Genomic DNA, 24,887 nt, shown 5'->3' with positions numbered 1-24,887 from the left:
GTCTGCGACACGTACTGAAAGACGAGCTCTTCGATATGCTACCTTTCCACTGCAGTGAGAGCATACGAAGTGTGACGGTGTACACTGTGAGACACATTAGTCAGATGACCACATCGTATCGCCATAGTCGACCGCCTGGCACAGAGCACGATTCATGCACTTCGTCGTATCTGTCCTCACCACGTGACCTTTCCATTCAATAAATATATAATAATAATAATATACATATAAAATAATAATATACATATATTTATAGGGGGGATATAATAAATATATCCCCCCTCACCACGTGTTTGTGCCACACTGTTAAAACCTTAAATTATAAAGGGGGGGGATTCAAGAGAAATTCAGCCATTTAAACTCCAACTATCAGGCACGCTGGTAGCTGAAAATTATATATTTACAACTGATCGATTTATAGTGTCCTGGGAAGTAATTTCGATTCACCGGAAATTTCTTTAGAAATAATTTTAGAAAAGCCAATTGCAACGTCGTCGTCTTCTTCTTTTTGATTTTGTTCGTTACCACCGTACAGTTTACTGTTTGAAGTGTCATCGGATGAAACGTTCTGCAGGGATAATGGCTTTTTACTGTGTGCAGGAATCATGTACAAAAATGTATTACTTTCGTTACTCCAAAAACCTGCCACGCCCATCAGAACACTACGGCCTATCCTGATTGGAAGTCCAGCCACAAGGGCTGGCTTCCTGTGACGTCTCAAGCAGACTTCACGAACACAAACTGAATGCCAGTTCGCGCCTACCCCCTATACGTCTCGTCCGAGATTGATGTAACGACACGAGGACCCTGATCATCTTGCTCCAGAGACATTACCCCAGAGCCTGACACAGAGACGCCTCAAAAGTCAACAAGAACCTTACCACAGTCCACTTGAGAAAAGACTTTGGAAGCCATCTATACCGCCGCTGAAACTCGACTGCTCCCAGTATGGTTCTCCCTCTGCTGAGAACTCGTATGCAAATTAAATTACTTATCGCTAAGCAACAGGGGTCACGTGTTCTCAGCTGTGTGTTTTTCACTTTATCCGTTGCACGAGAACTGAGCTCTCCGTATCAATTGCATTGTCGCAGCCTTATTCCTTAAAGCTGAGGTTTTGGCAATTAGTCTTTGGGATTCCCCTCGTTAGTTGCAACGCCACCAAATGAATATTAATGGAACTGCTCATTGGCCCCCATGAGGCTAGTCTGGCTGCATTTCATTTCTTCGTGGTTCTGACTAGGAAATGCGTAGAAATTAAGGCTTTTTTTTTTCTGCATTTCCTGAAAAGTCATTGCGTGTATATTAAATATATAGCCTGGACGGGAAACAAATCGTTGTGAATTCGCAGTAGGAATGTGTTTCGAACATCTTGGCTGTATACCACAAAGTGTTGCACCTGGGCAGCTCTGGCCAAAACGCATCGCTATGGCGCAGCAATGATGTAGCTTTCCTCCGTTCTTTTCGGAAGTTCCACAGGTCTGCATGCGTATCCGAGGCTTTCCCCCAACATAATGAATTTACGAGCGAGGGGAAGTGCATGGTGTTGTGTAGGGGCGTAATTGAAACAAGGTGTCCCTGTCTGGTGCAACGCTTGGTAGCAAGCACAAGTCATCTTTGCCAAAGTAACAAGACATTATGTTGGCGACGTTCTTACGTCTACCGCGATCGATAGAGTACGCACCTTTGAGACTGCCGAGGATATACAGCGTGGTGAAACCCATGTTGCGTCTCAACGTGATAACGTACTTCCGTTCGTAGGAGTTATATTTAGATGCATGAAAACAGTACTGCGTAGGTAAGTAATGAAGACTCGTAAAGTCGCCATCTGTGAAGGTAATCAGATGTCAGGCTAGTTTAGGCTGTTTGGGAAGTGTTAGTATATTTCTTGGAAATTAGCAAAAGCGATCGTTGCTTGCAGCTGGCGCAGTTGTCTTTCGCATTTGGCCACTTTAAAAGCATGTAGTGAGAGAAGTATTTGGAAGGATGGCTCACATTGCAACTATAAAACTGTTGCGAACGGTACAGCGAACAATCGGGTAAATAAAATCTAGCTGTGTTGAATTATTTCCCGGCCGAATTTCACGTATTCTCAGCATGCAGGAGTCAAGTGGAGTGGAGGACAATTCGAATTATGAATACTAACAAATATAACCAAACAAGGCGTAAATGGGTTCGTAATGAGCGAAGTTTCTTTGTCTGTGCGTATTTTGATTACTTTTTACTTGCCGAGATTAAAGTGTTTCGTGCCGCTAATATGCTTGTTCTTTTTTTAAGATTAAAAAATCCTAACTGTCACATCGAAAATGGCCTGGAGCGCTTTCCAAAGTAGTCATATGCAGCACAAAATCCACTATATTGGCCATTTGCTTGAAAATATATCATTTCAGATCGTACATACCCTGTGGCCAACACTAACATGTTGAACAGCTTTGGGACAATATAGAACATCTGCATGACGTTGATGTGTGGCGAATCGTACTGGTTGCTCTGCAGCGAGCACTTGAATCCGCTACACAGCAAGAAAATCCGGCACGGAGGGACTGACTCCACAGGCGAAAAACAATCACACTTCAGCGAAGAGTGATGCGGAAGTCGTCGCCCGCACTCGGCAAACTCAGCGAGTCAGCGCAACGCTCGCTGTTGCTCGGCCTCGCAATGTCGGGAAGCCAGGACAGTACTTCTCGGTTGTTCCGGCTGAATCCGTATCTTAGCTGAATTTCATAGCGGAGCAAGGAGGAGCGCTTCGGTACGAAGAAAGTTGCAAACTCGCTCTTGATCGACCAGCGAAACACGCATTCTCCACCGGAGAGCGAAAAGAGTTGCTTCAGAATGACCAATGGAATAGACCTCTACCCAAGAAACGTCACCATGACGTTGGCAGACAGACCGAAACAAATCGGAAGGGGAAGGCTGGGTTCCACGAATGGGCACTTGTTCGCTGCCTCCTATTCAAAGAAAACTAGGACCGAAGGACGTGTCCCTCTCAGGGACCATCGTAATCCCTCAAGACCGTGGCTTTCGGGCGCGACCTTTTCGCCCCTAGCTTCGAGCGTAGTTCAAATCTACCAAGTTGGTGTCGCTGTCGACCACTATGACGTCATTTGTTTACAAACAGGGAGAGGTCTATTCGCCATAGGTGAGTTGTGAGATACACCAACGTTGTAGCGTTTCAGGGCGTCAGTTTCTGAAGAACGTCAGGCTGAGTTGCGATTGTTCTACTTTTCCTACATGGATTATTTGGTTTCAAGTCTGCAATGATAAATCATGGACTGATGGTGAAAATGCCTCACAGCAAGTAATTAGCATGAACCACGATAGATATTCGGCGGCGAACTAGAACCTACTTCGATATTGCGGCCGACAAGGCTTCAGCTGTGAAGCATATGTCGTCTCGTATACTATCTCGAGTCGTTACTACATCGCAAGAGCCACATGTGCCCTAGTGCGGCAGCTATAGCAATTCATCATTTTCCTCCTGATGCCAAATGATTGGGTATACTTGCGCCTTAGATGTCGTGATGCTCTTCTCTTCATCTAAGATGGGCGGCCGCAACATTTTACTGCTGCATAACGAAGCTACAAGCTCCGCTTCTCTGCAGGTCCGGAATGGTACACCATGACACGATGGGCCAGGGCACTTCTCCTTGTGGATACAATGAATGGCTTACGCGAGACTCAGGAGGATTTTTTGGAGCGTTATATCTCAAGCTACACCAGATGGTGAAATCGCTAAGGCCTGAGCCTCTTCTTCCGCCCTGTGAAAATTACCTCTTTTTCCAAGGCAGACCAATATGAAAACGCGTTCGTACGCGTTCTATGGAGCCACGTCGATCTTGCTTCACGTAGCGTATCGCCCACGGCTTCTTTCGCAACCGTGGTTGCTCATTTATGAGGAAAAGTCTTCCCATAGCTGCCCTGTTCGTGGCGTGCTAGACATTCGATACGATACGCTTTCCTCGAGTGCGTACTGCCAGCAGCTCTACTTAGACTTGCGGCCGGGGTCTTCGGTCTTCCCACCAGGCCACCCACCAGTTCGTGATACCTATTGCTGAGATAGCGTACTATAGGTCAAGAGAGCACGTCATGCAGACGCGTTCAGTGGAACGTAGGCCCTGCTGTCGTGTAAACAGTCAAGCACGATTCACATTTCATCGGAAGCGTATATGCTTGGGGCATTGCCTGTTCTTCTCTCTCGAAACTGCCAAAAAGCATTTGACTGGTAGGTTTAGCCGACATTGAAGTCCTGTTTTAAATTTTGATATTGTGTTGGATGTGGCGCGACGCTCCAAATGCCCCGTGACGGGACCTCAGCCTTGGTCTGACTTGCATGACGGCGTACTGACCATTATGGTCACAAGGTAGCCGGCGCATTAGTGTTGGCTATTGGCACTGATCTGAAATGGCAAGATTGATTTGTCAGGTTCTGACTGGCCGTGAGGGCCTTCGTACCACAGGAACTCTGGGGTGTCGCCACTTTGGCACGCCTGCTGTAGATAAAGGTCAGCGTGAACGTAATCCATGGTGGTGTGCAATACAGGAAGAATATGTGCAAATAATTATCAGATCCGACTTGTCGCGATGGTCTACAGCAACTCCTTATTTCTCGTGACTTAACCAAATATGCAAGCAAAAAGAAGGGTGTATGGAAGAGACTCAACCCATTGCATAACGCACAAATATGAAGGTGATCGAGCAGTTGTCGAGCATGCTCGGAACTAGTTGCCCACCGCACGCTGTCTCTTTAAATGTCACCGACATCGAAGATAGCGATCGAGCATGATGCCGAGTTCCTTCTCGGAAGAGGGCGTGTATGTGTATGTGAGCGAAGGCGTAACTACGGTCGGCACGTGCGTGTTTGCTTATGCACGCAGGTCTGCATATATTTCAGTGCGCTGAAACAACCTGGACATCCGTTCTGCTGCCGCACCTGGCCGGTTCTCAGAGGGAAAAAAAGAAGAAGAAAGAAGAAGAAAATCTCCATAAAAATACATGAGCCATTCTATGTGAGCTCTATCGGTCGGTGAAATAAAACAAAATGGTTTTCTCTCGCCGATCCCGCCTCTCCACACGCCAAATGCCGATTAATGCCCGTAGACCAAGCCTCAGTCAAGTGAGCAGGCGTAACCGCCTCTAAATAAAGTGCGGACTTTTTTTTTTTCGTTTCTTTCCTTTGCTGTCCACCTACAAGCAGACCGTTTGGTCGTCGTTATGCGTGTCCGAGTGGCCTGACTGCCCGCTTCGCTGTGCTGCTGCGGTCCGTCAGAGATGTATGGGCAATCATCCTGTAGCCATAACTATTGTGAAGAGTGGAGCGTTAAAGAAGTATCTTTGACGGTCTGTGTGCTCGCTGAATTGGTATTAATTTCATCACGTGTTGTTTTTATGTAATATAGAGTGCGAATTGTTTGTCTGGATCTGGTTCGTGTAGTCGTCACGCATTATATCCGGATTTATTTTTATTTATTCACCCGTTGTTACTTTTAACGCATTGTGTGGCCAGTTGTTCCTTTTTGGCGTTCTTTTTTTCTTTTTTTACACGAAGAAACAAAATGCACTTCCCATTCCAATTCAGCAATAAAACGAAAACAGATGGCGATGCTTATTCAAACAAATCTGAGTTCCATCCTGATACGGAGGGCACGTGTTAAGCTGTAATGAAAACTTATTGAACGAAAGAGAAGATCATAGCCGTCTCCCAATATAAGACAAAACGAAAAAAAAAAGGAGGACGGAGCAAAGCCAGAGCAGGGAGCGTTGCAGCTAGGCAGCGGCCTGTTTCATTTTAATTAAAAGCTGACGCCCCATTTTCTCTCCCTCCAACTTTCGGGCTCTCTTTTTACTATTTGTAAACAGAAGCAAGGTGAGCGAGAGCAAACTTATAACACGGAGCACAACGTGAGAAGGAGCAGCTTGGTGAAAGTGGGGATTTCCAAATGGCTGGTAGCCGGCGTCTTCTTGTGGAGGTGCACGCGGGCCCTTAGTAATTAGCGTGCGTGTCACCGCACTAATTTCATTTTCTCCCTCGTTGGATTTGATATGTTTGACTAATAAATGTGTATGACCTAGGAACGGGAAGCACGGCGTGGAAGAGTCTGGCAACGCCTCTCTTGGCTGTGGAAGGAGGCTTCGAGGCGTGCGAGTTGGCTGTCATTGACTTTTGCCTGATAGACTATACTTGTGTGCTACTGCTCTTTTAGCGCAGCACCTATTGGGATTAAATTCTCTGGAATACCGGTTTATACCGCCTTCATATCCCGGTCCCATAACTTTTTCTGGTATTCATATTCGTTTTCTTTTTTCTTTGTATAACATTTTTTTTATTCATTCGGTTTTTCAGTTCCGCTTTCGTATAGCAGCATGAAGTACATGGAGATATCGTTACATTAGCGTTTTTTTTTCCTTCAAATGCCGAAAAAAGGCTGTGTCTTAATCTATTCCACATCCCATCAATCCATTTTGTTCACAAAAGCAATAGCTAATTTCTGAGTATTCACACACACGGTTTAAAATAGCAAAAAAAAAAAAAAACATTCCTCAGAACACTTGACCTCCTGTTGGAAGCATAATTGACTGGCTTACATTTTATTTAGAGCAAATACAATATACGATCTTCGGCAAAGCAACACAAAAGTCATAGGTCTGTAAAGTATCTCATTCGTCTATTCGAAAGAGGACAAAAAAGGTGCTAGGCAAATCCACTTTGACACGCGAGTTTAAGTTTGTAATCTTAAGAAAAAATCTTCCCGTGAACAGCTACCGCAAAGGGTACTGCCCCGACGACCGTTTTACCGAATGGAATAAGTTTGGAAAGAAATAGGACGTTATTGATAGTGAGTAAGTCATGATTTACAAGATGGTTACAGAATATCAGCAGAAACTTACTACCAAAAGGCTTCCAGTTCTAGTTACTGTGTATTATGTGCACACCGTGTGGGCCTGCTGTGTATATTCCACAACTACTGTGGATATACTGTGGTTATCTACTGCACATAAAGTGTCGAAGAAGGCTCGAAGGCTGGTATGCAAATAGACTTCACAGAATTTCACGCAGAACGCGTATAGCGGTTATGGCCTCCAGAGCGCTGTGTATGACGCACTCTCTACTCTTTCCCACCCGTAGAGCAAATGTGACAAGCTCACACTGTTTACTTTTTACTACTTTGCATCGACTAAAGACGCTGAGTGCGACTGGCAGTCTAGAGAAAAGTCCAGAGGTCATAAGTATATTCGACAGAATAACAAACGAGAAAACAGAATGTCCATGATGAAAGATGAAAGTCACTGAAGTTACTGTTCCAGCCTCAGAACATCAGTTTCTCTCTTGTTCAGAATGTTCATGTTCAACCTGTGTTATCCTATGCCCAGAGTCCGAACTCTTTCATGCTGCTATAACTCTCGCAATTGATTTCAAATTGGTTGATTACAAAGGCCGAGAAAGGCGTTCGTGAATTCAATCAACGACCAGACTCGTAGCGGACGTCTGTCTCCTCGCTCTCTAGTTTACAGATGCCAAGAGCTTTAGACTCCAGTTATAAAACCACACTCTAAAGTTCCAAAGAGATTTACGAAAAGAGTTTCCATTATTTTCGTTTTGCTTTATTGCTGGGAGCACACGTAATAGCTTCGATGGTCCTGTTTACTTTGAGTCACACCTACGAGATAGACGTCTGTCCCGAGGGGCCGTGCATCACGACATTTGCCGTGAGCCCGGCTTCCATGAGCATAAAAAACGTCGTCCTAGCTCGTGTTAACCGGCGTTTTTTATAGCGAGAGTTTGTTCGTAGTGGGAGTGACACGCTGCGTTATTTATGCTCCCCGAGTGTACTCTATCTTCAGGCGCGTCTACAGCGGCGCTCCGAGTGTTGGCCATGTTTTGTCCGGAACAGATTTGGAACGATCGCGAAAGGAGCATGATATCGGCAGCGCACTCCGTAGACCCCCATGTTGTTTAAATGCACATTTTCTCACGTGCATGTGCCCGTTAAGAAGACCACAGAGTTATAAACAATTCAGGTGCCGTGATCTTAATTATTTTAATTAGCACAGATACGGCAAATCGTCAATAAATACTGTTGGAGTTGACCATAACGCTGACAGTACAGATAGGAACCACTGTCGCTGCAGAATTGAACACGCCCCTCGACTCCCCTGTAGGGAGCTCAACGTACGATTTATCTTTTTACACCTTTCGGGTGCAAATGTCCTATGGCCCATACCTTTGTGCTGTACGTTTCACGCCATGCAGAAGGGCTTTTTGCAAAACACCCTTTGAAATGGTTTGTTCTACAGAAAGCACCATTTCAAAGGAGGTATTCTACAGCAAAACACCATTTCAGGGGACCGCATTCCATTTTAGAACGTTGTTTCAGATGGCTGTTTTGCAAACACCTTTTTCAACACTATCATTACACCTTTAATTGAGTCTATACGGAATATAAAAAGGGTGTTTATTTACAAAAACACCCTTTTTACACCCTGAAAAGTGAAAAAAAGTTTACTGTCCAAAGATAAATATTCACGAAAGTGCTACCAGTGCAAGACACCAGTGCTTCCACCGAGCTTCGGCTTCTTTTATGCCAGCAGCACTCTCATAGACCTCGGAGCTTGGAGTCTGCTAAACCTGTAATCTTCTCCCAGGAGCTCGCCTTCATTGTCTTTCCCACATCTAGGAAGGTGCACATGTGCAGAAGCCGTTCATTGCCTTACGAACTTGACTGTCTCATGCCCTGAGTGAAACAGGAACATGGATCAGAGATGGTTTGAGCCGCGATATCCTAGTAATCTCTATAGGACCACTGGTCGTCCCAGGTGGGCAAATAAGGCACGGGGTTCTTCATTCTCGAGGAACTATGCATCCGGGGGTTCAAACACTACACCGAGAAGGTGGTGCTATGTATCCGGACGTTAATACAGCAGTAAATGCAGCGTGAGTGCTGAATGGTTTGACGAGCATCGAAATGGAATAGATCATCTGTCATTGCCTGCGCGGTTAACTGATATTGATATTTAGATGTCCTTAAGGAGGAATCGTCTTCCCTTACTGGCATCACGTAGGTAAACTGACATTGTTCAGCTAGAAGAATGACTAGAAATATCTCCGGCCACTGTACATATCGTGTATGTATTCTTCCCGAAACACAGTTCTGCTGTATTAGCCGCCAAAAGTGGTCCTATACAACGTAAAAATAAATAATTGTGCCCTAAAACCACGTGTTCCAGTTTCTATGTCCAACCCCTGTACGTAAAACCTATTATCCCCAAACACTTTTATTTTCAATATTATGGAATAAACACTGAGAAAAAACCCGTGCTACTTTGGGGGGGGGGGATATGTTTAATAGTGAAATGGAAAACGGAAATGTCAGCCAGGCTATTGCCAGCTTGCTATTCCGGGAGAGAAAAGAACTGCGAATAAACAAAAGAAATAAAAGAAAGGAAAAGATGACAGAAAAACTGGCACGCAGTGCAGTGCAGCACAGGCACGAAGGAAAGATCGAAGAACGCTACTTTGGGTTTGGTGTGTTTCCTATGCCGATTCACGATTGGGCAACACAAATGCAACACAAAAAATTCCAGTTATAACGATCGTCTATGTTCGTTATAACTATTCCTGCGTTATGCCAAAGCAATGCAGAAAAGATAAACACGGACGTGTGGGACCGATTGGTGGGACGTTGTATTACGACATACCAGTGTAACTGTGCGGGATAAGCCGTATATCTCCTTTGCTTTTAACGGCGATTCCTGCTCAAGAGCGGCTCAGGAAAGGTGATTTGTGTCCCGAGCAAGATTTATTTATGTCCCATAGATATCCTGCGTTGTCAAATAAGAATTTCAAGGCGTCTGTAAGGTCGCATGTCAGGAAGAACATTCCAAAACAGTAGTCTGTAGTGGAGCATCCGGGAAAGATGTGTAACGTAGATTAGAGAAGACAACGTGATGTTAATCTCTAAATTGCCATTTAAACAAGTAATAAAGTCAAGGATTTCCCAACAGTAGCCCACGTTGGTGGGGCTGGATTAGTGTGGATATATGCTTTCAAATATCCATCACGAAACCACCGCGCTTTACAATTGAAGTTGGTGAATGGATATTCGGTCGGACGACGATAAAGATCGACAGAGCAGTGGTATATGCAGCTAACATGGCGCGTTGGACATCTGGAACAGTCTTACATGTCTCGTTTTATTTTGCACCTTTAAACTTTTCGTTTAGTCTCTGGTATAGACTTGGTTCCCAATTACAGCCGAACTGTGTTATTTTTTCCAGCGTTCTCATTACTGTGTATGGAGTATCTTCTGTGGCGTTGAAACACGCCGCTCGTTATCATCAAAATATTCTTATTGTTATGCGCTCTCTTTATAACGAGCTAAAACTAGATTCGGGTTTACAGGCTCACTAGCTTTTTTTTTTCCACACTTTTTTCAGTGTCTTTGAAATTTCATCGTGCAGTCACAGTTTTTGTTTCCTTCGAAGCAATCTTCGTAAAAAATAAAAGTGGCAAAAGCATCCCTTTCTGTGCACCGCAGAGTGGAGGTATACTCTTGGGTCGCTGCATGTAGAAATTTCTAATACGAATGGTGGGAGCAACATAATGTCTTCGAATGTGGAATTGTAAACATTATAATAAGGAAAGGCACTCGAATGGACCAGTTCGTTGCATTGTGAAGTGTGCTATTAACATTTGTGCGGACACGGCACGAAAGGTCACAATGAAAGCGAATGTGGTACCGTGTACAGTAAATCCAGTACAGGGAATACAGTCAACTTTTGAAAAAAAGCTACGTTGAAGGTGCGATATAGGCGGAAGTCAAGCAGCCCAAGACCATTCTAATGTTATTCCCCTTGTGTTGTGCAGTGACACACATACCTATGAGTATCATAACTTATTCCACATAGGAAGTCATTCTTCACGTTGTGTGTCTCCATGCAGCACAATGCACGGAAAGTTTAGGTGTGGTCCTCGTGCCTGATAGGTATGTTTTGTTTTCAGTGGTGATTTTCTTTACATTGCAGAGCTGCACTGGAAAAACAAGATCTGCTTTGCCTTCCCCTATGCACTCGCACTTGCTACTCAGGTATTCTTTCCAATCCCTCCATCACCATCATCTCATCTCTGTTCATCATCTATCATCTGTTTGTACTTTCCGTGTGTAAGCGTACTGGGGTAGCCAGTTCGACTTCGTCGAAACTCACATACCCATTTTTTACTTTATCACATCACCATCACCATCACCAATACCAGCGCCAGATTCTTCTGCTATTCTACGGGTATAGGTTGTGGCCTCTGCGTCAGTCTTTCGCTCGTTTATTGTAATGCTGCCACAAAGTAGTTTACTTTCTGTATGTATACAAGATAAATGAAAGCAAATAAAGGCACGGAAACAGCCTCGTTAGAATAACGATAATGTGTCGGCTCATTGGAGCCCTATTTTCGTAAGAGGGCTGAACGTGGTGATGTCGTTCACAAACATTAACCTGTTCAATTTCGGGATTTCAGTGGGCCATTTAACGGGAGCCATGTCGTAGGAACAGCATTAGGCTAACGATTCCGGGATAATGTTCCGCGCCCCGGGTACACGTGTCCAACACAGCCGGGTCCATTCGTGACACTGGAGCACGTCCGCTGTACCCTGGACGCCTGTTAATGGTGTATTTGCTCTGTGAACGTACACACCCGACTGAACGTGTAGTAGCTCTCGGCCCTTGTAGCCTGAGTCAGTGGCTATACCGTAATGTCGTCTTTTCGTACAAAAAACCATCGACTTGCTTTAGTCCAGGGTGAACTTGTTACCTATTTAGGCGTGGTTAATGGGTATGAAATTTTCGGAATCCAGGTTTCTTCCGTGTAGTTTGTTTTTTGTTTGTCTTTTTTTTTAATTAAATACATTAGTTTTCTAAAATAGGTAGAAAGCCCTCATCAGGGCTTTGCCCCATCTGACCGTCACATCAATTTGCGTAGGCACTGGAAAAATATTTCAAAATGCCGAGAAGTGTTGGTACCGTTGCTATTGGTCACGCACTGAAAGAAAATCCAAGGAGCAAGTGAAGCTTCTTCATAAAGTCCCGTGCACTTAGTCCCGAAATGGACTAATGCTTGTTGCAATGCGTCTAGTCTCCAAAAGAGTTAAAATTACTATTTTTGTTTTCTTAGAATAAGTATAAGTATGCCTCGCGCATATATCTAATGAGCACACTAGCGACCTGGGGCGGATCCAGGATTTTTCTGAGAGAGGGGTCCAGCCTTGGCCAGCATGGTAGATACACGATCTAGGCCAATCAAACACTATGTGAAGACAGAAATTGAAGAGGGGGTCAGGACATCCTGACCCCCCCCCCCTCTAGATCCGCCCCTGATGACGACGCCATTGTTCTCTGTAATGTCTACCTGTATAAGGGAAACCCACTCCCACAAAGTATCCCCTATGCTGTTCATACATAGGGGATATTAACGAACATATCCCCTGTTGTAATACGCATGCCATCAGGAACAGTCTTACATGTCTCGTTTTATTTTGCACCTTTATTAAACTTTTCGTTTAGTCTCTGGTATAGACTTGGTTCCCAATTACAACCGAAGTGTGTTATTTCTTCCAGTTTTCTCATTCTACTGTGTGTGGAGTATCTCCTGTGGCGTTGAAACACGCTCGTTATCATCAAAATATTCTTATTGTTCTGCACTCTATTTGTAACGAGCTAAAACGAGATTCGGGTTTACAGGCTCAGTAGCTTTTTTTATTTTTTGTTTATTTTTCTTTTATCTGTCTCTTTGAAATTTCAGCGCGCAGTCACAGTTTTGGTTTCCTTCGAAGCTATCTTCGTAAAAAAATAAAAGTCGTCGTTTATCTTTTATTCCCGACTTTTTGCTGATTTCCTGATTTCTGATGGATTCCTGATTCCATGCCGCTCCCATAGCTTTTCTTTTCTTTTCTTTTTTTTTTGTTTGTTTGTTTAATCTGGTGTAGCTAAAAAAACACAATCTGACTTTCGCTATATAGAGCCCTCTTGATAGCCTGTCCATGTGCAAACAGAAACGGTACACTTCGCACGCAGTGGTTCATCCGGAATCGTAATCATGGGGGGGGGGGGGGGGGTCATTATCACAGGTACGTTGTAACAGCTTTATGTATCAGTGAAGGCATGTACCTAAAGCAGGAACAACAGAGCCCCTCCCCCCCCCACCCCCACCAGGAGAAAAATGGTAGGGGGTGTCGCCAGTTAGGGGGTGGCTGGATAAATCACTCTTCGTACGTGCTGAACATTTGCTTTTTACGGATTGCTGGTACGTTCAACGGCAACAGGCCTCGGTTGCTCAGTCGGTAGTGTGTCCGCCTGCTGATCCTAAGATCGCGGATTGGAACCCGGCCGAGGAAGGTGGTAACTTGGTGTAAGGGCATAATTAAGTTGCTCAGACACGCCGTCTTCCGCGAGGGACGTTAAATGTGGTGTAGGTGAACGTGAGGCACCGTGAAACGAAAAACCTTGTCGATTTTTTGTATTTTTGTACAGGAAAGAAAGCTTTGCATTTTTAACTCCACTGGCTAGAACAAATCTTGTTTTATACTGGTCATACAAAATAAACGTTTTTTTTTGTTTTTTTTAAGAGGTGCTCAAACAAATTGCGAAAATATAGACAAATAACTCTTGTAACTGTGTGCCCCGGGCAGAGTGTTACAACAAGTGGGAGAGTATGATACCAAGAGCATACAACGAATTGATTGATGCAAAGTTAACTTCGAACGTGTATACACGTTCGAAGTTAACTTTGCATCAATTAATTCGTTGGCTATAGCATGGCTCGAGGCGTCTGCTGGCGGGAGCGCGCCGTAGGGTAGGCAAGATGTCAACACTATCGCTCCCATATAGCAGTGCCATATCAGGAACGTCGGGATCGACATACGAATTCGGGCTGTGCCTCAGAAAACTAACTTCGTATTCCCCCGTGGCATTCTCTTCTGTCAGAAACCTTAGCCTACTTTATGAAGAAGCTACACTTGCTCCTTGGATTTTCTTTCAGTGCGTGACCACTAGCAACGGTTTCAACACTTCTCGGCATTTCGAAATATTTTTATAAGCCTGTAAATAAGCCTGTAAACCCGAATCTCGTTTTAGCTCGTTATAAATAGAGCGCAGAACAATAAGAATATTTTGATGATAACGAGCGCCACGTTTCAACGCCACTGGAGATACTCCACACACAGTAGAATGAGAAAACTGGAAGAAATAACACACTTCGGTTGTAATTGGGAACCAAGTCTATACCAGAGACTAAACGAAAAGTTTAATAAAGGTGCAAAATAAAACGAGACATGTAAGACTGTTCCTGATGGCATGCGTATTACAACAGGGGATATGTTCGTTAATATCCCCTATGTATTAACAGCATAGGGGATACTTTGTGGGAGTGGGTTTCCCTTATACAGGTAGACATTACAGAGAACAATGGCGTCGTCATCAGGGGCGGATCTAGAGGGGGGGGGGGTCAGGATGTCCTGACCCCCTCTTCAATTTCTGTCTTCACATAGTGTTTGATTGGCCTAGATCGTGTATCTACCATGCTGGCCAAGGCTGGACCCCTCTCTCAGAAAAATCCTGGATCTGCCCCAGGTCGCTAGTGTGCTCATTAGATATATGCGCGAGGCATACTTATACTTATTCTAAGAAAACAAAAATAGTAATTTTAACTCTTTTGGAGACTAGACGCATTGCACCAAGCGTTAGTCCATTTCGGGACTGAGTGCACGGGACTTTATGAAGAAGCTACACTTGCTCCTTGGATTTTCTTTCAGTGCGTGACCACTAGCAACGGTTTCAACACTTCTTGGCATTTCGAAATATTTTTCCAGTGCCTACGCAAATTGATGTGACGGTCGGATGGGGGAAAGCCTTTATGAGGGCTTTCTCAAAGCCGTACTATTCACCACCCTGGAGTACACTGCTTCAGCGTGCCCCATGTGGTCCCGTAACACTCTGCCTCTGCCTCATCACATAGCTATTGAGATGCGCGTATCAGCATGTGGCTGAGCGCGAGCAAACAGCACGCTATCTTTTCACTCCGCTTTCATCTACCACAGTCATAACGTGTAGGATTCAAGACACTATTGTTGTATACCACAAAGAAATGTCATCAAAATATTTTTTTCCTCGTCGAAATACGTCCGTTAATACGATTTGCCTACCGACTGCCGATTGCTTGCCGACTTGCGTGAACTGATGACGATGTCGCACTGTTTGACGGACACATCTGTTACAGTTTCGCTTTTCTAAGATTCCCGAATGAGGCAGATATCGGCAATGTAACACTGCCCCATGCCTCACTGTGCCTCACGTTCCCCTACCGTGTGTCGATATTTCGACGCAGGTTAGAGAACCCCCAGGTGGGCAAAATTAAACCACGTTTAGCGTCACCCATGATCACAGTTGTCTCGCGACGTAAAGCCCCGAATTAGTACTAAAGAGTTGTAGTACATCGTGCGCTATCGCCTTTGCATACGCAAGAGATAGCGTTGGTGGTTCTGCTCAATGCGCGAAGCTCTCTTTCTGTTATGGGCGCGGAACCACCAACGCTATCCCTTACGTACGCAAATGCGATAGCGTACGATGCACTAAAACTCACTAATATAATAGTGAGTTTTAGTATAGCGTACCCTGTCACCTTTCCGTACGTAAGGGATAGCGTGGTGGTTCTGGGCAATGCGCAAAATTCTGTTTGTGTCTTGCGTGTGCGCAGAACTACCAACGCTATCCCTTATGTACGCAAAGGCGACAGCGTACGTAATACTAAAAGTCACTATTATGAGTTTTAGTGCACCGTACGCTATCGCCTTTGTGTACGTAAGAGATAACGTTGGTGGTTATGCGCACGCGCAAAACATAGAGATCTTCGCGCATTGCGCAGAACCACCACGCTGTCCCATACGTACGCAAAGGCGATAGCGTACGATGCCCTAAAATTCTCGATTAGTGAGTTTTAGTATACCGTATGCTATCGCCTTTGCGTACGTAAGGGATAGCGTGGTGGTTCTGCGCACGCGCAAGACATAAACAGAGCTTCGTGCATCGCGCAGAACCACCACGCTATCGCTTATACGTACACAAAGCGAGAGCGAACGATATATTGAAACTCGCTATTAGTATTCAACAGCAGCGGCTGAAATGGAAAAGTTCCTCGCGAATGCAGCAGTGTTCCCGAGTTTTGCTGTAGTATGTATACATCGAATGCCACAGTGTTCCTTTTAGGAGTAATACCTCAACATTTCATCATCCTGGGTGAATTATTGTATCTGAAAGATTACTATTAGAGTACGGGACGCCGCTTGACATGCGTCTGTGTTCGTCTCTTATTAGTGTTCCTATTCGTTGTTCACTTCATGCGAAGTGAAGGCCTACATTTCATCGATTCGTTGTAGGTCGTTACGGTCCGTCCAGCTCTTGCAAACAATTGTGTCGCCGAAATAGTGTACGACGATGTATGGGTCGTCGATTCCTGGATGCTGCTACACGTATACCACATGTCGTAAGTACAGAGTGCCAGGCAAAGGGGAAACAAACAACGAATGTGCTCAAACTTGTCCTGATTGCTGTCCCGCTGTCATTTCTGTAGTGGCCGAGAAATTATACGAGGAACGCTACGCTAGGATCGAGGTATAGGACGGCTCATAAATATGACCGCATTTGACGCCCTGTATACGCTGCTAACAAAGTATAGTTAAGCGCTTTCTTATTCATTGCTCCTTGTCACCTGACCTCGAGCTGTGACCACATACGTCAGTCTACAGCGAGTCAGCAACCTCCACAATGCCCTGTTGTTAGCGGCAACGAAGAGAGTTACAATAAAAGCAGGTGGAACGCTGGACGTGCATGGAACGTCGTGAGGCTTTCGCCAGTCGTGTTGTAGACGCCACCTGTGTAACCATAAAACACGAGCCGACTATAATGCTCGTATTCATCGTAATTTTACCCCCTTTTTTGCTGTCCTTTGTGTGAATTCGTTTTATGAAACGTTCCCTTTTCCTCATAGCAAACGTGGCCGAGGAATACCAGCGCACTCAAATTTGAACCCGAAGGCAGGGAGTTTCCCAGGATTTTCATGTCGGGGAAGTGACATTCGTATATGCTGCTGTTCGGGTTTCTTTTTTTCCTATTAATGGCAGATATTTTGGGGGGTGTTACAATATCTTTGGGAGGTATAAGGGGGGGGGGGATTCCTGCGCGAAGGTAACCACGCAATTCACCACTGTGCAACTTCGTCTTATGTGTATATTTCATTTCATTTGTACCAGTAATAACGTTGCCGTGTATTAGTAAAAACTAGTATAAAACTATTCCAAATGCTTCTGAAGATGATAGCGAGCGTTCTAAACAAAAATAATCGGATGTTTTCACCCCAACAAGTCGAGGACAACCTAAGCAACAACGCAAAGGCTAGATTATCTAAAACAGCGACAGCAACAACAACAGAAAGAAGAGAACGAAAAGGAAGCTGAAATGGAAAAATAGTCAGCGGAAAAGAGTTGAATATTCTAGAGTTCTAGAGTACTAAGAGTTCTAATATTTTTAATTTGAAGCTAGTCTTAGTTAACAGCGTTTGCTGATGCCAGTTAAAAAAAAAACAATCCGAATTAAAACGATACATACGCTTGCGCACGAAAAATTCACGTTTTGCCCGTACGCCATGGCATAGATGTGAGAAAATCACTCGTGGAGAAGACAGAAGGGGGCTCAAGTCTCATCTGATCTCTCTTCTATTGTTTGGGCATCGCTGCTCCAGCGGTGAAACATCCCATGTCATCATCGTCGTCAGTCAAACGCTATAAAGTTAATCGCCTATCTACTGCAACAAATGAAGGATGCAGAGAACATTAGTGGGCATTTTGGTATAGTCCTATTGGGCTCCCGAAAAATGTTGTTGCTGTATTTGGTAGATTTCCCCGCAAGGAGCATCGGCGCTCTTGCTGATGTTCAGTGAGTGGCGTCACCACGGCTCCACGCCCCAGTCCCCCAGGTGTTATTCGTACCGCGCCGAGAGAATGAATGGTTAACGGATAGAAGCCTCTAAAGGTGGAGGTCGGGGTCTTGGTCAAGCACGGGCCAATGGATGTAACACCTCCGGGACCTTCCCACATGTATGGACAGGAGTGTGCGCGACCATCATGAATATACGTGTACTTAAATGCGACACTTCAAATGCAGCACAAAACAAGAGAAATACGTGGCCTCCCCGTCGTCCACTTCCACTGCCTCTCTTCCGCAACGCCCCTACCGGCTTCAGCCGTAACTAGCAACATGTGGCAGCAGCAGAAAATGCGCTCGCGAGCTATAGGAGAGGATCTTCCTCTTACTTCTTCCTTCCTGACTTAAAGAAAACTTCTTGCAGACAAGGACCACTTGAACGCGTTCATACTCCAGAACACAACTCAGTTATACACATCCTTCTTAGTTATTTATTGAATGAAGATCATCGTTAAAATATTTTTTAGATACTTTATGAAAACCTTTTGCCACTTCACACAGCCCTATTGCTGGGTGATGAGCCTTCCGTGAACCTTTTAAAGGAGTACAGAGGGCCATCAAAAAAAAAAAAAAATATATATCAGATTAAGACGTCTGATGAAAGTGTGTGTGTCATTTTCCCGAATAGCGCGAAAGGTTTTGATGTGTGCAATTTGTTTCCCAGAAAAAAACTGACATAAACATGACTCCGCGCGTTCACCCTTAACTCGCCACTCCAGGTATAACGAGGGTGAGAAGGTATGATGCCACGTCACCGATGACGTTATAAGGAGAACGAGTTCTGGTTCGTCGGTCAGTCGGGGTCAGCGCCTTGTCCCTTTGCCGCCGTAACCCAGTTTTGCCAGTTCTCCCGGAGACTTGGAGATAGAAGGAGCGGCCGAATCATTACCGAGCCCTGAGAAAGGCGTTTTCAGAACCGCGAACAGCCGAGTAGCAGACGACATCGGAGTAGCAGACAACATTTCTCTAGACCGATCAGCGAGCATTCTCCTTATAGCGTCAGCGCGAGGTTCCAGGCAGATCACAGGCTGGTACTGCTCTTCACCATCGTTGCGCAAGTCGCTTTTTGCGGCGTACCCTAAATTCAATTTCTGCGATAATTATGACTCTGTGGTGTGAATTACTTCGCATGGTGTATCTTACTGGCCTACTTAACAGTTTTATAGGAAAATTAACAGGGTGTTAAAAATGACTTCTATGCTACTTTAAGAGCGCATGTAACATTTTCACACATATCGACCACTTAAAGCGTTTATAATTCAGTCTTTACTTGGTCACCACGTTTGTAGTTTCTTAACTGAGCTTCTTGTCTTTAATTTCTTGTTTTTCCGTTCTTTCGCGCATTATAGTCGCTCATAGGAGATGACGCGCCATTAATCTCCAACTCATCATTGTCACCATTTTGTACATTTGATGAAACTCACATACCCAGTTCCTTACTCCATCTTTGATTTGGTCGCGTTCGGTAACCTGTATTAGCCAAATAAATTTAATTTCACCGGAAATGTTTCAGTTAAGCGTAAAAGCAAATCTGAACTGTCTGTAAGGTATTTTCTTCTTGTGTTTCCAATATACAGGGTGCTTTTTTTTAGCTGCACCAGATGTTTTTTTAAGAAAAAGCTCTGCGAGCAGCATAGATGCCGTTTCTGCAGTTGAGTTACACGGCTATAGGCGGGCATCCTCAAGAAGAGAGTATGTAAGTGCTAGATGACTAGTTATCTAAATTAATTAATTAACTCTTTAATTAGGGGCTCTCAGACAAAAGTGAGAAGTAGAATGGGAGACAACCCTCGTTGAACGCCATTCTGTTTTTTGGAAAAAAAAGTATCGAAACGAGCATGTACATTAAAATATCGATAACCGAATTTTGCTATGCAAATGAGCCGAAACCGTAACTGCGCGCCTCAGGAGCGTATTACCTTCACCGTGTGAGGCTTATCGGGGCCTCAAAGCGGTTGATCCAAGGTATATGTAGACAGGTAGCGAACTCCCATAGGCCCCTGCGTCTTCAAAAGGACGCCATGATAGAGACCGTCAGCGCCATCCATCCGTTGCGCGGACTATACTACTATTGTAATAAGCACTGCAGAATTAGCCATAGTGCGTTTAAATGCGCGCACTTTGTTTGCGTTGTATTCCGAACAGCTGAAACAGACATTCCAAAGCCGTTGGCTCGCGAGCCTAACCAAACTTTCCCTTTTCCTGACCAAACCATACCAATTGCCCTGGCCAACAATACCAGACAGAACAGAGGAAAATAAATCGTATCAGCAACTGGTTTAATGACATATGGTAATTCGAAATGCACACAGATACCACAGGTGTTGACAAGTCCAAGTAGGAGGACCATCGTGATGACCACCTAGAGCTAAATGTACATGTAGTCATTAGCCGTTTGCATTTTTCTAATGAATGGCCATAATGGGTCCGTTGCGAAAACAGGACATCGTTGGTGCACAGCTGGTTCCTGCCGACACTCACACCGACATAATGGCCGATCTCGCCATGGTGAAAGCTTTTTTTTTTTTAAATATATAAGATATATAAAATATATTCCATTCATCTGTTCATACGTGTTAATCTTGACCTGTACAGCTCCGAGATATGAGCCTCGCTTCCTGTTTAGCCAAAAAAGTCTACAAACTGCGTATTACGATGCACGGACGCACGGATACAGGGATGACGGATAAACAAGCACACTGTGGCACGTACGCAAAGGAATGGGATACAGAAAGGTACTCTGCCCGTTCTGTTCATGATTATGTCGTACACGAATGGGTTGCGAAACGGGTTTTTCCTATATTGAAATTATGAATAAACTATTAGTTCACATACAAATCATGCGCACGTCGTAAATATTTTTTTTTTTTGTTTACGATCGTACTTCTACTACCAACACCCCGGATCGCTCGCGCATCATCAGGACAGCCGTGTCGATAAGACTGACTTGGTATTGTCGCTGGCTTTCGCTACCAGTTTGCATTTACCTTGGTTGATCTGACCAGCACGGCCGGCAGATCAGCACCGACTCCAATCATCTCCGTCGCTCCAAAGCACGTGGCCCTCTGACGTGGAATGAGCGCTGTGCTCCCCGCGCTCCTGAGGCGCACGCTTTCGGTTTCGGCTCATTTGCATAGCACAATTCAGCGATGGATATTTCAACGTACGTGCTCGTTTAAGGATTTTTAAACGACAGACTGGCTTTCAACGAGGATTCTTTCCCATTCTGCTATATCACGTTTGCTCGAAAGCCCATAATTAAAGAGTTAACGAATTTTAAGTAATTAGTCACCTATAATAGATACATACTCTATTCGAGACGGTGTCCGCCTGGACTGAACTGAACTGCAAAAACAGTTTCCATGCTGCTCTCATAGCTTGTCTTTTCTTTTTCTTTTTAATCTGGTTCAGCAAAAAACAAACAAAACAAAAACATCATGTATATTCTGTTCCTCCTCCACTCGACAGTCCACACCATGTTTTGTTTACCTGCCCCGAATAATAATGTTGCGAAACCCAACCTGAACTGTGTCATCAACATTCTTGTTGTTTTTTTATTCCGTGTTAGCGCCGCGTAGCAACTGTGGCTATGAGCGGCGTAGATGTGGACAGATGGAGAGAGGACAGCAGGAAGGAGTGGGGAACAGGGGGAGACATTCTTATTGTAGCCCTACAATTATTTGTATAACAAAAACTGGCATCCTAATTTATAATATTCAGTATCTTCTATCGTATGTGCTTCGCAACCAGGAACTATGAAAAAAGTTTCTAAAAAATAAACAGATACACAGGAGAAAACGCAGTGAGATAAATTCTGAAATAATTCGTAAAAATGTTACTATTTGAATGAGAATGACTGAAATCGAAGAGGGATCGCCACCTACATGGCAAGTAAATAGTGAGTTTTTGTGCATCGTACGCTATCGCTTTTGCGTACGTAAAGGATAGCGTGCTGGTTCTGCGCACTGCGCGAAGCTCTCTTTATGCTTTGCGCGTTCGCAAAACCACAAACGCTATCCCTTACGTACGCAAAGGCGATAGCGTACGATGCACTAAAACTCACTAATGAAAGCAATAGTGAAAGCCTCCATTTTGCTGTCGGCGCGTTTTTCTTTTTTTGCTCTGTCTATCACGTTTTCCGTAGTAGTAGCGGTAGCGGAGAAAAGAATCGTCGTTACATGAATTTGTAGAAAAATATTTTTTTCAGCCACCAATTTAAAACGTAGCAGGATCGTTACTGAGCTACTAGTAGCGCCTCTACGTCCAGCACGGCCCATGTGCAGCGTGCCGTATGGACGGCACACGATGGTCCTAGAATGTTTACAGCTGAGTTACCGCCATTCGTGACGAGTTATCCATCGCATATCCTGTCGTAAACACTGCGGATGACCACCGTACTCGCACAATCATTCAACCCGACATCGTAACGCGCAGGCAGCTGTAGTAGTTCAATGGAGGGAACAGGTGTTGGCATACAGAAAAGCCACAGCCGCTTCCTGGTACGACCATTTTCCATTTAGCTGTATAGCTTCTGTTGGCCGGCACTGCCGTTCATTCGAGTTTATTCTATCTTATCGTCATCGCGATCGGTATCACGAAAGTCTGGGGGGACACGCTATTGTGGAGAATACAGCCATTATGACGACGCGTGGGTGATTGCCCATGGGGAACCAGGATCGAAATGAAGCTGTTTCGGAGGTCGTTCCCGTTTTTACGCGCTTTAGTAAGCAGCGATGAATTTTTGTGTTGTTGTTTAATTTTGTTTTTCCGGTTAGCAATATGACAACATGATTATTGTAACGCCGAAGGGAGGTGGCCTACCCCTGAAACAAAACCCGCTGGTTGTTTTATCTAGCCTGTCGTCAGTGGTTAGTGCATGGAGTACTGCGAGTGCGTGACATGGAATTTTTAGCAGCTAGAGGATCACAGTTTTACATGATGTCCTCCTAAGCATTATTGTTAAACACGTCTCTTCATGGCAGAAAAGCACTTACCCATAAGCTGCTAACGTGGGGTCGTAGTAGTAAGACGTCGGCTGGGTGATTCCTCTCCATGGGTCAGTTGCTTCTTTCATGGTGTAAGCAGGGTTCTAAAAAATAATGGAAATGAGTACAAGTCATTGTAGTGTAGGTTTATTGCTCTTTCAGCTCGATTATAATTTCGTTGCAATATCTCTGACGTCATATCTATCTAAGACGCAGGACTACTTGTGCGTATCTCCGCAGACTCAGGGTAAGTTACAAACAAAAGGGATATGTTCTCAACAATTAGAAACACCATTCTTCGTTAGAGTTCAACAACGCAGTAATGAAACATTGTGATTTGCTGCCTTCGTCCAAGCGAGCTCTGATGAGTACTTTATGATTTTGCTCCGTCTTTGCTCTAGCTGTTTTTAGCTGCCGAAATACGAATTAAGACCAAGCTGTTAACATCCTGATACTGCTACACAATAGGCTTTGCAGTGCTTACGGTTTCCACAGCTTGGCAAAGTTATTGTGAGGAACGACTGGGGAATCCGAAGCGCAATTGTGATTGTAACGAAGTATGAGACCTGGTATAGGCTGTATAAGGAGCCTTTCTGGGGAGTCTCCTAGCTATACAGGACGCAACCCCTCGAACTTCTACGTACACCAATGTACTAGATGCAAGAGAGACAGCGTACCCCTGTCTCCCGGGAAGTCATCTGATAATTATTCGCACATTGGAAACGTGCATCCTGTTGTCTGTTGCGTTAATTGATCGACTGATAAAAGGGAAAATGGAGATGTGAGTCCCGACAAAATCGGAACAGGCAGCTCCTGGACGCGTAAGCAGAAGGGAAAATGGAAGAACAGCGCAACGGAAAAAGCAAAACAAATGGAACCCAAGATGTCCGAGAGAAGTAACAAAAATGGCATTCCATGCCGAGACTGGGAGCTGACACGGGTTTGAATCCTGGCGCCGTCTGTGTTGTCTGGGTGTTTCCCCTTGGTTTTCCTCAGACGCTTTAAAGACAGATATCGGCACAGTTCCCTGGGAAGTCGGCCCAGGACGCACGATTCCTCTCCCCGAGCAACATGCCGCCAGGCAGGCAGGCAGATCGCTCGGAAATACCACACCGCCGCCACCACCATAACAGTAACAAACAGCGGTCAACTAATGAGTGAGTCCTGTTAATGAGACCATAGTTCCAAAGTCCGTAGACCAAATACAGCTGTGGCTCTCAATGCACACTGCACAGTGTACCTTGCTCTTAGGACAGTAGCCGAGACACACAGAGACGTCACAGGGTGTCGAGAAAGTCACATGATTTAAAAAAATTGCGCAACCGGGTGCATGGCCGGCACTTGGTGACCCACAGGCCAGCATCCAAGAACTTCAAACAAAAAAGTCGGTAAAAGCAGTTATCTAAGTTGGCCAGCGACGATTTGTCTGTTGGGTTCTTCGTCCGCGTTTACATACAAATTGCGCTTTCAAGTTTGCTCTGTCGAGCTGTCACATGGGAGGGGGGGGGGGGAAGAAGGCGAATATCATCACTGACGTCAGCTACAACGAGATCGAGTGAGGAGGCAAAAATATTGCTGCTGGACAATAAAAATGAGAAACAAAGCGGGAGAGGCGTGTCCTCTTTTCTTCCTGCAGCTTCTGGTATTGAGCGTGAAGAATGACGCAGCTTAATATGAAAGGTAAGCCTAATATGCAGGGACATTGGGGAGAGCGCCGTTGAAATGAGCCCCTCCCCGCGCTCCAACCGCACCACTTTTGTTCTCGCCGTTTTCATTTTGCCTGCACGCGTTAGCCAAGGTCTTCGTTCCGCTCGCTCCTTCTCGTTAGTAATCTATGGCCATGTCTCCTTTTCTCTCTATTTTCATTTGATCGCATTTCTTTTTAGGCAT

The 24,887-nt window shown here is 44.8% G+C and overlaps 1 protein-coding gene and 1 long non-coding RNA gene across 4 annotated transcripts in view; one reads left to right on the top strand and one right to left on the bottom strand.

Moving 5' to 3' along the window:
• Nucleotides 1-24,887, top strand: part of LOC135378025 (uncharacterized) — a 259,572-nt gene that overhangs the window by 163,970 nt on the left and 70,715 nt on the right. For both annotated transcript variants that reach the window (XR_010418237.1, XR_010418238.1), the window contains exon 2: nt 11,017-11,078. This is a non-coding gene — a long non-coding RNA (uncharacterized LOC135378025). The remainder of the gene's footprint in view (nt 1-11,016; nt 11,079-24,887) is intronic.
• The window catches only part of LOC135378020 (iroquois-class homeodomain protein IRX-6-like), a 100,187-nt gene that overhangs the window by 12,888 nt on the left and 62,412 nt on the right, over nt 1-24,887 (bottom strand). For both annotated transcript variants that reach the window (XM_064610840.1, XM_064610841.1), the window contains one exon: nt 23,007-23,101. In XM_064610840.1, the coding sequence (XP_064466910.1) occupies nt 23,007-23,101 (95 nt within the window). The remainder of the gene's footprint in view (nt 1-23,006; nt 23,102-24,887) is intronic.

The sequence above is a fragment of the Ornithodoros turicata genome, chromosome 1 (genome assembly GCF_037126465.1).
Source record: "Ornithodoros turicata isolate Travis chromosome 1, ASM3712646v1, whole genome shotgun sequence".
NCBI classification, from domain to species: Eukaryota; Metazoa; Arthropoda; class Arachnida; order Ixodida; family Argasidae; genus Ornithodoros; species Ornithodoros turicata.
Note: the sequence above shows the minus strand (reverse complement) of the source record. Positions and strands in the feature narration are given on the sequence as shown.